Source organism: Bolinopsis microptera, chromosome 4 (genome assembly GCF_026151205.1).
Source record: "Bolinopsis microptera isolate Bmic1 chromosome 4, MBARI_Bmic_1.0, whole genome shotgun sequence".
Lineage (NCBI taxonomy): Eukaryota > Metazoa > Ctenophora > Tentaculata > Lobata > Bolinopsidae > Bolinopsis > Bolinopsis microptera.
Genome location: NC_087075.1, coordinates 6,124,811 through 6,139,336, shown reverse-complemented (window position 1 = coordinate 6,139,336; position 14,526 = coordinate 6,124,811). Strand labels below are relative to the sequence as shown.

Here is a 14,526-nt window from a genome sequence, read left to right as displayed (position 1 = left end):
CCCTGGTATGAGCTGAGGAATTCATTTGGTGATGTGGCCCGGAGTTGACCAAACCATGTCGAGATAAATTTACATGTGCATGCAGTCGAATTTCAACCACATTCCATGATACCTGTACCTCTTATCCATTCGAGTCTTAATCATTAATCGTTCATAGATAGAGATGTTGTTGCGCTACGCAGTTGTTCAATCTATGAAGAAGATCTACGGACCGCTCCAATGGGACAGTACCTGGCTCTACAAAACCTGGACTACCTCGTGAGTAATATTTTAAGTTAATGTTATAATGATGTCATCCATCTGCTGTTTTACCCTCTACAATGTTTTACTCCCAAATTGAGTGTAAGGTAGTTTGTTTTTCATCCTATCTCTCTCTTGTATGTTCCTTTTTGTCAATTTAGACGATACCTTCTTGATACTCGAATCATCACGTAACATCAATAAATTGATTAATTCGTGTTTGTTACTTATTAATACTTTCAACACTACTATATAACAAATAATTTGAGGTATGTGAAATGTACAAGTAGTGGAATCGTAAACAAGCTATAACGGTGGCTCTGACCAGACAAGGCCTCCAGACCAGTCACTGAAGACCTTTCTTCACTTCTCATCTAAATCTTTAAAGGGAGTCCGACCCACAAGTCGGAACCTCTCCGGTGGGTTAAATCTTTCTCAATTTTGTTTCGACATCTTTGGATCAACACATACTTTGGACAGCGTTCGGAATGGCTACTCCTATAAAGTTAATTTTAACTGAACTAACCTCTCCTCAGCTTGATAGTGTCTTATCCAAATTCCAGCTGACTGCTCCAGAGGGCTATGACGAGGATGGAAAGCGCAAACTTCTTCGCAGCAGCAAAGTCTTCACAAGAGGAATTGGTAACCATGATAATGATAACACTTTGGCAGTATTTGATAAAAAAGGTACATTTGTTGATTTCGAATCAGTAGATGGAACGGTAAAAGGAATTTTTGCTAAATCAGAATCGGGTAAGGTGATGTACCCATGTTCTGTTTGCTGTAAAGAGGTTACAAATAACTCGGATACATCAGGTCTTGGCATTGAATGCAGTGGATGTGGTTGGTATTTTCACACCAACTGCACAGAAAAGCCCATTAGTCTCAGCCTGTTTAAAGCACTTAGTGACTCTCCAACATACATTAAGGTGCTGTGCCCCCCGTGTAACTCAGTTTATGGTAGTGCTCTATCCAAGTTGAAGCGTATGGAGCGTAAAGTGGATGCTATTACCGTAAAAGTTACCACTGTCGAGAAACAGTTAAAACAGGCAGCAAATAAAGGACCATTATACAGTGCAGCTGTTTCAAACGGTATCTCCAAACATAGTCCTATCCCACAAAAGGTCATGGAGGGTCTGAAATCGATTTCAAAAGCTAAACAGGACTCTGACGATGTTGAGCGACTCAAACGTACCAGAGTTGTTATCCGACCAGAAGATACTACCATAAGGACTAGTCGTGATATTCGTAAGGCTTTTAATCAGCATTACCAAGGCATGGTGATCAAACATTGTAGGTTAACGGCATCAGGTTCCATCACATTTGAATTTGAGGATGAAAACACAGCTAAAACTGTGCAGTCTAACTGGAAAACCAGTCATTTTGGTGGTAATAAAGGTATGAAAATACCAGGTGACTATAACACTGTTGCCATGGTTAAGCATGTGTATGATGATCACAACGAGGATGATATGAAGAAGGATATTATGCAGAATTACCCTGGTATAATCACTAAGTGTGAATTTCAACAGAAGAGGTCTGATAAATCATTCAATGGAATGATCAAACTAGAATTTTCATCACGAGAAGCAATGACAAAAGTTATAACAGACAAGATAAAGTTTTGCCATCAACGCTACATAGTTGAAGAGTACAAAAGAAAGTCTAGGGTAATCAAGTGCAATAAGTGCCAAGGTTGGGGACATATTCACCGATATTGTACCAAACCAGCTAAGTGCGGTAAATGTGCAGAAAACCATGAAAGCAATAGCTGTCCAATAACTAGTGGCTTCAAATGTGCACATTGCAAGGAAGATCATCAAGCAGGTTCTTTTGACTGTGCAGTGTACAAAGAGAAATTGGCTAAGTTCTCCCATGATGCATTATGATCAAAAATCATAACTCAATCGGAAATGCTGAAAATAACACTGTGCTTGGAAAATTCTGCACAATAAACATCTGTGGTCTATCTCAAAGAAGCAACATGATGCTAAGCAAGTATGCGTCTGATAACAACATTCTTCTTTTTGGTGTGCAGGAGACTGGTAGTAGCAGCCAGTGGAAATCACTAACCAACATGAAAACCTTTGAAGATACAAATAAGAATAGCAACAAAGGATGTGCAATTATTGTTAAACAAGAAGTCATGTTCACACAGCTTCCTGTTATCTCACATATTTCATCCAATATTGACTCGGTTTGGGGAATATTATCTTGGAACGGCAAGAGGTACATAATTGGGAACCTTTACCTGAAACTAGACTATCTATCAGGTGTCAAAGAGATGCTGGTAATGCTTGATAAGGCAAATGAACTGAGTAGGTTTTACAAATGTGCAGGTGTGATTGCTATGGGGGATTTTAATGCTCGCCATTATATTTGGAATGATACTGTGGTAAATAAGTACGGAAAATATATTGAAGAACATCTAGACTGGTCTAAGTTCTGTGTGCATGCATCTTCCTCAAGTACATTTTTGGCAAGGAATGGTAGCAGTCATATCGACTTTTTTATCACATCCACTCAACTTGATAAATATCTAGATCATCCAATTGCAGATCATTTTGCTAATTTGTACAGTGGGGCTCCCCTGAGAGGTCATGTCCCAATCTCAATCAATATCCAAGTACAACCTGTCGCAATCAGGTCAGAGAATGTTAAGAAGTATAACCTTAAATCAATGGACTGGTTCAACTGGACTAGAGACATAGAGCTTGACCTGGAAATTGAAAAAATTTACAGCTTAGCTACTGATGGGACTATCAAGGAACTGCTGGAGGCCATTAACACAGCTATTGATGTTTCCACAAAAGAAAACTGCCAAATGAAATGTGTCTCCAAACACAGCAAACCGTACTGGACCCCCAAGCTATCACTACTCTCTGAAAGACTCAGATTGGATCTCAAATCATATCTATCCAGAAATACTGACTCAGCCTTTGAAGCTCTGCAGGCTTCCAAGAAAGAATTTGAGGAAGCAAGAAAGCAGGCATGTCAGCAGTTTATTCTTCGAAAGACAAAGGACCTTAACACTTCTCAGGCAAAAAAGTTCTGGAAGAAGTTTAATAAGCTTTTCAAACCCCCATCAGATCAGATGGTTGAAGCTCTTATATCGGAGGATGGAACTATTCTTACAGGAAATGCTGACATTGAGAAAGAAATGTTTGAAACATTTTTCCAGGCTAAACACATCGAAAATAATATCGATAAATTCGATAATGCTTTCTTTCAGGATATAAACAAACTGTATGATGACATAAAATACAGAAACTTTCAACCCAGTGCAACTGAGGCAATGGCAGATAGGTTTACCAACAGCTCCACCCTTTATTGCCCTGTTACACCATGGGAGGTCTCTGCTACTCTGAAAGGCATTCAATCAACAGCCGCCAGTTTTGATAACCACGAAGTGCATCAGTCTATGCTAAAGAAACTAGGTCCGATTGCAATTCATGCACTAAGCAAGCTTTTTACACTCTGCCTGCGAAATGGGCTCTGGCTGTGGAACGATTCTAAGATTGTGTTTCTCAAAAAAGACGGAAAGTCATCATACTCCCAAGCAGGTGCATACAGGCCCATTTCAATATCTTCATATGTAGGGAAACTGTTTGAACGAATCCTGGCACGACGACTTGATATATATCTTATGAAAGTGGGACTTACGGATGTAAATCAGGAAGGATTCTCAAAAGGCAAGAATACTATTAGATACCTCAATCGACTGACTGTTGGTATTAAAGGTGATATTATAAAGAAGCTTACGGTACTTTGCTTGTTTATCGACTTCGAAAAGGCATTTGATTCCGTCTGGAAAAAAGGTCTAATTGTTAAGCTCTGGAGAGCTGGTGTTCATGGCTGTTACCTAAAAACTATAGACAGTTTTCTATCTGGTCGCACAGTGTGCCTATTAATAAATGGATTCCTTGGCCCTGTTAGGGACTGCTTGGACTATGGGTTACCACAAGGATCTGTGCTGTCTCCTATTTTGTTCAAATTCTTCATTATGGATATTGAGGCAGTCTGTTCAGTGTACCAACAAATAAGTGTGTTAAAATTCGCTGATGATGGTACGGTGAAAGTGGTTGGTAGAGACTTGGAAGAGTGCCTTTTCTATCTCAACCTGGCTATGGACAGCATTGAATATTGGACCTCTTGTTGGCGCATGGTTATTAACTGCAACAAAAATAAGACTGAAATTATATGCTTCAACTGCTATGATCATGCTGGAGTCCCGACTTCATTCAACCTTGGAGGGAAAACAATTCAGTTAACGGATCAGACAAGGGTTCTTGGTGTCATTTTGGACAGTAAGTTAACCTTCAAACAGCATAGCAAGCATGTACACAACAATCTAGTATATCGCTGGGTTTGTATGAGCCGTTATGCAAACAGAAACTGGGGCATGAACCAAGCAGTTATAGTGAGAGTGACCAAAACAATTCTGTTCTCGACCTTGTTTTATGGTTCTACCATATGGATGAACAATTCAAATATGTCAGACATAAACAAACTATGGTACAGAGTGTCTAAAGCTGCAGTTGGAGCTGTTTTCAACGTCCATGGGGCCATACTGGAAGTCATTCTGGGTGTGCTACCACTCCAAACTTTGGGAAGAATAATCTCGATCAAACACTACCTCAAGGTTCTCCATGACTCAAATGACATTCACTATGACTTTGTGAAAACTCAGCTAAATGAAAAGAACCCAACAGTGCTCTGTCATCTCCGAGAGGTGCAGAAGTTCCTACAATGGAAAGCAGAACATTTTAACACAGAAGTTCAGGCCTGTGACTTCGGTGAAATCAGCCACAGAAACCTGGACCACATTCTGCTACTATCCCCAAAGACTTACAAGTACACCAAGGGAATGATACAGCAGTTCACAGAGCTACTTTGGCAAGAAAGTCTACAAAACCTACTACTTATGGAAGGATGGTCTGATATTCCAAGAGTCTCCTGCAACCCCCTTCCCATCCCCTTTGGAGTGAGCCGCGAAGTGGAAGTATTGGTTATGAGTCTCATGTACAAGAACAATCTACTGAACTCGTTTCTCTTCAGAGTTGACAGAGCAGCGGCCTCTCCGCTGTGCATCTGTGGCTCGGATGAGCAAACAGCACTGCACCTACTATCAAGTTGTGAGCTTGTGGACACAAATCTACAATGTCAAGCGGAACGAATCATCACCCTGTGCAACAGTGGTAGGCCCATAGTCGATCTAGCAACTGAGCAGGGCTCCATCATACTAAACTGCTCAAGGGACGATATATTTATAAGTGTGTGTGTTAAAATTGTAGAAAGCGAGGGGTTAAATCTTAAGCGGAAGATAAATCTTTCGAAAAGATAAGGCTTTATTATAGCATCTAATTTTGCTAATTTTGCTACTATTATGATAAAGGATTAAATACCAAGCATATTGAAGTGTAGTATAGTGTTATTGGACTATGTTTATCTGAAAACAATCACCTTTAAACTAAATATTGTTATATTAATAACAAGGGAATGAGTTTTTCTATTTGAGCTGTTCAGTTCACAGGAAAGCAGATATGGACTGCTTTAAAACTTTTATTTTGGATAAAGTTTGTTTCAGTAACCATTAAGAACCAGTGGCCTTTTGTAACTGCATCTTCAACCTCAGTTTCATTTTGAAACGTCAAGAGACTGGTAAAGTCAAATATTTTGTTACATAAACATTTTTATTAATTTTTGAAGGGTAGTAATTGTTTAGATCATAATTTTTATACGAAACTATTAATGTTTTTTAATAGCTGTTAGCAGGGTAAAATTTGTTAGGTGTGTTTCTATAAATTTCTCTATTGGAAATTAAGGTTTTTGATCTCTACTATTTATTGTTATTAAAATGCTCATTGTAGCCAGTTATTTTTAAAAGATTTTCATCATCATCAATACTTATTAGTTATTTATAATCATTTAAAATGTATAAATACTAATGATTGGTTTTTTCAGGCAAGCTAACGTTGCATACCTCTTTGTTGCTACCTTTGGAGGCGCACTTATTATGTCAACATACGATCCACTGAAAGGGAAAATGCTCGGAGATCCTAAACATTATCCTGAACACTCCAAACCAGAGCTATTCAAGCAGAAAAGGTTCCTCGGTTCTGAAGTGTGAGCCTCTCACAAGTTAGGATTCTGATAAAATGAAAGTGTTAATCGTCTTATAACGATCTCAGAGACTCTTGGTAAACAGGGGTAAACAGACAATTTATCGTTATGGATAATCGCCTAATTTAATGAGAAATAATGAGAACCATCAATGACTATTATCTTTTGAAGCTTGATAAGTCTTCTTATTTTGCGGAGAGACTTTAGTAAGCTTTGTAACTTATTACCCTTTTTGTACATAGATTACACTCACTGATTGATTGGAGAATTTTCAAATAACATTTATACTGTGTCTGTAGAGTACTTTATTTTGTAACTTCGCAGATATACATTTAAATTGACCAATTTCGTCGTGTCTTAATGTAAGCAAATCCCCAATTTGTGTCTTGCCAAAGTAGTGTTCTTGTTTTAACCAGTTGCATTGTAGTTAACACTTGCTGAAATGGCTGCCATGACTGAAGAAGGTGCTGAGAATGATCTGCTCGACTACGAAGAGGAGGAGACCGAGACCACCACCGAGGTAATTAGCTGACTAATTAGGCTAATTAAGGGGGCATACCCAAATCTGTCCAGACCTAATGACCTCATAGGCAGTTCAGGGACCTTCTAGCGCACCGTTTCCACACAAAAAAAAATTATTTTGAGAATTCCCATTTTTGTAATCGAGCATTTCCTGGTTAAGAGTGCAATTTTCGGAAAAAATTATTTTGTGGTTGAGACGCTATAAGTTAATCATTTCTTGCGGTATTGGGTTGAAATTTTGCTCGCCGTTTATTCACATCTATGTCAAGGTGTGTGTAAAATCTTGATATCGTATCTAAAAAGGCTGGTGTGTTATGAATTTTTAAAGTCAAAAAGCTAAAATTGTCCTTTTTAGGCTTATTTTAACAAAAAGTCAGTCAGGGAAGATCGGATTATTTGATGCTTGACATCAAATTGTTCTCTGAATTCTGGCGCAGTTTTTGATGCCCTCAAAAATGTTTTTACTCATTCACCTTCTGATCTATTGGACCTCAAAGCCAAACAACAAATTTAGGCACATTTTTCGTTTTTAATATTTACTGATTTTTCTAAAATTTTGATAGGAATGTGCTAGTGACTTTTTGAAGGGTGCAAAATAACCGCAACTAGCACATTTATATATGAGTTATGAACAACAAAACACCCTAAAATGCTTCCCTTTGAAGTTATGGGAGAAAATGTGATTTTTTGGCTTTGCAGATAAAAAATCACATTTTCTCCCATAACTTCAAATCAAAAGACGAATCTTTTAGTACCAAATAGGTGCTTTGAGAAGACAAATTGTCTTAAATAATTTTCTAGCTCGAACACAAGGGTCCCCCCTTGTATAAATTTTGTACAAATTGTACACATTTTTTTACAAATTTTGTGGCTTTGAATATTATAAATGTCGTACTAAAAGATTCGTCTTACCAAGCTGATTACGATCCTGTAAAAATTATTTCAAAAAAACTGATACTTTTTGAGTTATAGGCATTTTAAGCCTTAAATCTGCCTTTTTTGCCCTTTTTTACGATGAATTTTACTAAGTCGTTTGAGGCCACATTGCATAGCTTAAAACTCAAAATTGAGAGAAATCCGGTTCCAAAAAGCTTGCCATGATCATCAACTACACTCACAAGAATTTTTGAAGCGATATCTGATGACCTGGGCGGGTGGTGAAATGTACAACTTTGGTGGTAGGCAAAAATCCCAATTTTTCTTTTTTCACCTTGTTTGGTCTGTAACTTGGTCATTTATTGTTCAATTATATAATCCTTTCAATGGCTTCTAGTACGGAGTGTAAGTAATGTTCAGTAAAAAAGTCAGCCAAAAAACTTTTTAAATGGCTGAACTATCGGTATTACAGTGACAGACTTCTCCAAATTTTAAAAATTTTCGAAAAAGAAAAATATTTTTTTTCTCGATGAGGGAATATTTTTAAAAATTTTTGAAGGTGTACAATCTTATTCTTTTTGTCTATTTAAAAATAATATAAAATAAAATCGATGTTCGGAGCAAAAACGGTTTTGGTGTATCTCCCCTTAATGGAGCAGTGACTACTAATCAAGCTAATTAGTGGAATTAGTTTATCTTTATTCTTGAGTCCGTATTTCTGTCCCTACTATGTATAGTACAGTTTCCTGCTTCATACACCAGTTCTAACTGTTAACATGCAAACAACTCTGACTCTGTCTTCTGGACGTCTTCCTTGCTGAAAACACCCCGTTAATAATAACGTTTAGAAAAATACGTTATGTCGACTACTCAACTATAACATATGTGAGATTGGAATATTAACTGTTAAATACCTTATAGATATCTAAGTGGAATGTTAACCCATGCCATGGCTATTATTCAGGCTGCCAACGGAGGAGCAGTAGAGCCCGCCAAGAAAGATGTGAAAGGATCATACGTCAGTATCCACAGTTCAGGATTCAGGGACTTCCTTCTCAAACCAGAACTCTTGAGGTCTATTGTAGATTGTGGTTTCGAACATCCGTCCGAAGGTAAGACATCACATATTTTCTTTTCTAACAATTTCGCCACTTAACAAATTTTAGATGATTTTTTATCACACATGACCGCCGACCGGGAAACCCTGATAAGTATTTATTATTATATGTTTTTATCTGTTCATGGCAACAATAGAATAGATCTGATATGCCATCTACATTTCAGTTCAGCACGAGTGTATCCCACAAGCTATCCTGAGTATGGATATCTTGTGTCAAGCTAAGAGTGGTATGGGTAAAACTGCCGTCTTCGTCTTGGCTACTCTTCAGCAGCTCGAACCAGTTGATGGACAGGTCAGTCTTTGTCTGTACAAAAAATATACAGTAAAATGTTCGGTAAAATCCCGATTTACCTGGATTTTTTGGCCAGAGGAAAACTCTAGAAAACTGGGGGTTTGGTTTTCACTTAGAAATGCGTGAAAATAATCACTTCTGCAGATCTGAGAAATACACCGGCCGGTATATCAGGGGTTTTTGCTATATTTTTCTTAGTTTGGTTGTCTTAATATGTAGGTCAATCAGTCAGTTAGTTTGTCTAAATGTTAAAATTCTTTATACAAGATTTTATCGGTGCTAGACGCTAGTTGTACATATAGTCTCTAGTTACAAATGTTGTATCATTTTGTAGGTACAACATGACTTGTTCAACCTCCGGTTTAAAAATTTTAACGGATCTTGTAGGTCCCTAGTTAAGTATTTCAACATCGTATTAATAAAGATATGATTTTTTAATTCGAGCCATTATATGTAGCTCAACTAAATATATACCAATTAATTAAATAACCCAATTATACCCAGGTTAGTATCCTAGTCATGTGTCACACACGTGAATTAGCGTTCCAGATCTCAAAGGAATACACGAGGTTCGCCAAATATCTCAGCAATGTTAAAGTAGGAGTCTTCTTCGGTGGAATGCCCGTTATTAAGGACAAGCAGAGGTAAACTCTTTTAAAAGTTGCTCTTTATTGCCAATTGCAAGTACTATCGATGAAAATCAATTCAATGCTCCAAATGAATTTTAGCCTTTTTATTTTGGAATTTTTTACTGAACATCAGCAATTCTACATTATGAAGTATATATTTGAAGTGATGTTTCTGCAAGGGGCCTCTTTTCTTAAACCCCACCCAATAACAAACTGCTACAGGCTGAAGACAGACTGTCCCCACATCGTAGTAGGAACTCCCGGCAGAATCCTGGCTCTTGCACGTGACAAGTCTCTTAACTTGAAACAAATCAAACATTTCGTTCTGGACGAGTGTGATAAGATGCTCGATCAACTCGGTGTGTTTTCTGTTTAGTTTTCTGTTTAGTTGTCTGTTTGTACACAGTTTTCTGTTTAGTTGTCTGTTTGTACACAGTTTTCTGTTTAGTTGTCTGTTTGTACACAGTTTTCTGTTTAGTTGTCTGTTTGTACACAGTTTTCTGTTTAGTTGTCTGTTTGTACACAGTTTTCTGTTTAGTTGTCTGTTTGTACACAGTTTTCTGTTTAGTTGTCTGTTTGTACACAGTTTTCTGTTTAGTTGTCTGTTTGTACACAGTTTTCTGTTTAGACACAATGATATGTTGCATATCGTTACAAAATGTGATTATATTGTAAATGCCTTATTGTCCTGTAAACTAGACAGAGGCCAGGGGAATGTACTACTGCATAAAGATACCTCCATTTTCTCGAGTATGTTACATTTATAGCCGGAAGTTATTGCACAGTGCACACCTTGTAGTCTATCTCATGGTGTAACGTGCAGTGTACGTGGTTTACCTGTTAACAGTACCGGTATTATCTAAAAGCTGAAACTAACTTGTACTATTTCAGATATGAGGCGTGATGTACAGGAGATTTTCAGGATGACCCCAGTTGAGAAGCAAGTCATGATGTTCTCCGCAACCCTCAGCAAGGAAGTGCGGCCCGTCTGCCGAAAGTTCATGCAAGATGTACGTCCAGCTATCCTCAACCCAGTTTCTCATTCCGGCTTGATATTATCAAGATGAGAGCCATGATATCTAGATATGATCATTAAAGTATTCCCGTTTAATCTCAGTGGTCAACACGCAGATCCAGATCACTTTACAGTATATTTCAGATCCACATCTGGTGATGAAATGGTTTGGAGAGATCTGTACACCTTTACACCAATTTACCCCCTTTTAGAATCTCAGGAGCACAGACTTTGTCAAATGTTCAGGAGATGATATCACGTGTTTCATCAAGTTTCGGAGTTTAGTTGTTTGATGATGAAGAGTTCTTCACTTTCTGTGATAAGTTTGATGGTTCAGTCACCCAGTCTTGAGTTGCCATCTTGTCGTTTCGAGGAAGTGTTCACTTAGGATCCATCCGTCATCATTTCCGTGGAGTGTCCTCAGTCATCAGTCCTTGTCATCAGTCCTTGTCATCATTTTGTCATTAAAGGAGTCATTTCTTCAGCCACTTACATCTGGATCACATCAACTATCTCTGGTGTAGAGACAAAGATCTCAAACGAACGGTAACTATTGTACGGGTAAGTATCTCAATGGACAGGCCTTTCTGTAACTTCTTTATAGTCTAGAAAACATAATTTCTCTAGAAATAAAATAAGCTAAGATGGTGGCTCTTTAAGATCAAATTATTATTTCTGTACAATCAGGGTAGCTCTTTGTTTATGATGACTAAGAAATTTGATTTGACGTATCAACGTAAAGCTCACTGGCCATAGTCTGGCGCGCGCAGCACCTCTAAATGCCGAACTCTTGTGCTTTTTGGCACCACGTATCATAGAAAGCAAATCACCTTTCATCAATTTCGGCGCGCACGTACATTTATAGAGCTATTTTAATGGCGCTTAGTTTTCGGTTTTCACCAACTTTTCAGGGGGAGAACACCTCATCAAGTCAACTTGGATCACTGGACCCATTTCTCACCGGAGACAAAGACCCTTACATTCGCTATTTATTTATGATACCAGCCTAGCTAGTCTGAAGATGTTCTTTCAATCATACTGCACTCCTTTGAGAACGATTTCTTAGTGCCTTGCTAAATTTACAAGATCTAGAAAATACTGAGTGTATGGAGCATCTTACTTGACCTGGGATGAAGCGACCTATTCGTATCCCAGTAAATCTCAATCTTAGAAAATAGCCAGTCACCCGAAAGTGGGATGAATAAATTTGTTATCCGCCTGGAAAAGCTGATCACGATTTGCTACATGCAAGAAAGCTACAAATCGGCAATATATCCATACCATCTAAAGAATTACGATAATTGTCGGTTACATTTGCGAAGGGGAGAGCATCGTCAGAAGCCAACCGCCTAGTGAAGACCCCACCTCATTCATTGTACCTTTCCTGTTCTATTTGATCGAGTCTAGGATACGCAGCCTTACGTGCTTCAACCTCCCAATGCCCTTGTTACTGGAAGTTTCAGCTTAGGATTACCATAGTCTCTTCTAGTTCTCTTATTAACAGAGTTCCCCTCCTCATTGAATTGAAAATTGATTGGAGCAGCGTCCACTGTGGGAGAATTCACAAGTTTATTTGGTCGTGTGGTTTGCGAAAATTCATTCTTACAGCATCACTCCATCTTTATTAGCGTTTGATTTAAGTTGATATAAGATTTCATATAATTGATTTTGTGAAAGTTAACCTGATAGTGACGATGGTTATAGGTATGACGTATGTTGTCGTGAGGTGTTGAAGTGATGATCTTTATTTATAAGTTAGGTTCGTGAGTAAGTTCCCGATTTGAAGATAGCTCTGTTAATTTCCTCCACTTGCCTTTAAGAATAATATAGAGTTTCTAATCTTATCGAGACGATGTTAACATGATAATACCTGAGAAAGTTTGGTGGTTGGTTGTTGATATTGTTTGATAAGTGGTGGTTGTTTGCTGATGCTTCCATTTTAGATCATGCTGATAAACTCATAAATGGGGTGTTGTTGATTTGTTTTGACAGCAGGAAGATTTAGATTTTGGGTTTACAGATAGAAATCCAGTTTTATTGTATTTACGGCGTCGTGCTAAAGACAGCCTCATCCACCGTGACAAAGAAAAGACCACCAGAAAGTGAACGCTGCCGATGGCACCCCGCTCAGCGCACAGACCTGTACTCTTAACCGTTAAACTATTTCAGCTGCACACTTTCACACTGACTCCCACTAAATCCCACTAACCACCAGGCTCTGGAAGTATTCGTGGACGACGAAACCAAACTCACCCTTCACGGACTCCAACAATACTACGTGAAACTGAAGGAGAGCGAGAAGAACAGGAAACTATTCGACCTTCTGGATCTGTTGGAGTTTAACCAGGTTGTTATCTTCGTCAGGACCGTACAGAGATGTATGGCACTCACCCAGCTTCTCTCCGAACAGAACTTCCCTGCTATCTGCATCCACAGATCCCTCAGCCAAGAAGAGAGGTACACTCATCGGATCTTTAAATGAGCGGTTTCTTCAATTTCGTACTTACTTTTTTCCTGTTTTAAAGCTTCTAGAGCAATGCTGATCACTTTATCCAATTACTCGATGTTTAACTACCTGGCCTACTAACACCCAACAATTTCAGGTTGAACCGCTACCAACAGTTCAAAGATTTCCAGAAGAGAATCCTCGTAGCTACAGACCTGTTTGGCCGTGGTATGGACATCGAGCGAGTAAACATTGTCTTCAACTACGACATGCCTGAGGATTCCGACATGTACCTTCACAGAGTAAGTTAACCAATTAAGTTAATCTAGAAACATCTTCGTTTCATTTCACAGCAACTTTTTCATGAGGGTTGTCTTGGTTAATATTTATAATATTGATTATAATATCAAGAGTATTCAAATATTCACCCAATTGAATCACAGGTCGCGCGAGCTGGAAGGTTCGGTACCAAAGGTCTAGCCATCACTTTCGTATCCGACGAGAACGATGCTAAGATCCTCAACGACGTTCAGGACAGATTCGAAGTCAACATTGGGGAACTACCAGATTCAATAGACATCACCAGCTATAGTAAGTTCATTTTTCTTATGCTAACCCAAAACACTATAATTAAATTGATAATAAGCTATCAAAATGAAAATGTTACTACGACTTTGCGCTATGATAATGTTATTTTCAGTCGAACAACGTTAAAGAAAAGTTCCCATTCCACGATTCAGAAACTGACTTTTTCGGACAAATTTCTCACAGTTGACATCAGTTGAACTTTTAATAATTTGCTACTTTAATGAGCTGAATCTTACCTATATAATTAGCTACAGCTACTTTCAATTAGCTTCCGGTAACAAAAAACAGGTTTTCTCATGATTCGACCCCGCGTTTCAGTTTGGCCGAGTCCAAATGTAATTTTATTTTAAGATTATTTAATTGTTCTCTATTTTAAGTGTTTGTTTTTTTTTGTTGAACAAAAGGAAACAAGAACCTACAAAAATTGTAGATTGGGTACGAAGTAAGCCATTTTTTGGCTAATCTATCCATCTACCACTATACCCTACTCCGTACTCATTCATATTGAAAGTTACTGGAGTTAGATGCACCTTTCTCACCAAAAGCTTTGATGTAACTTGAATTGAACATTTAAGGGGCCATTACTAACTACTCAGGACGTCCGCCAAAATCGCAGATTTTCAGACCACACCCCCTGTCTAGGTGTTTAATAATATTAATACATTTAGTGTCGAA

The 14,526-nt window shown here is 38.2% G+C and overlaps 1 protein-coding gene across 1 annotated transcript; it reads left to right on the top strand.

Annotated features, from left to right (window-relative positions):
- Positions 1–472: 472 nt before the first annotated feature.
- LOC134814482 (spliceosome RNA helicase DDX39B) lies at positions 473–14,227 on the top strand. Its single transcript, XM_063822611.1, has 11 exons — positions 473–509; positions 6,791–6,883; positions 8,726–8,873; positions 9,046–9,173; positions 9,678–9,817; positions 10,025–10,161; positions 10,694–10,812; positions 13,033–13,274; positions 13,421–13,565; positions 13,707–13,854; positions 13,964–14,227. Exons 2-11 carry the CDS (start codon positions 6,806–6,808, stop codon positions 13,975–13,977), a joined length of 1,299 nt encoding a protein of 432 aa, XP_063678681.1. The 5' UTR covers positions 473–509; positions 6,791–6,805; the 3' UTR covers positions 13,978–14,227.
- Positions 14,228–14,526: the final 299 nt, after the last annotated feature.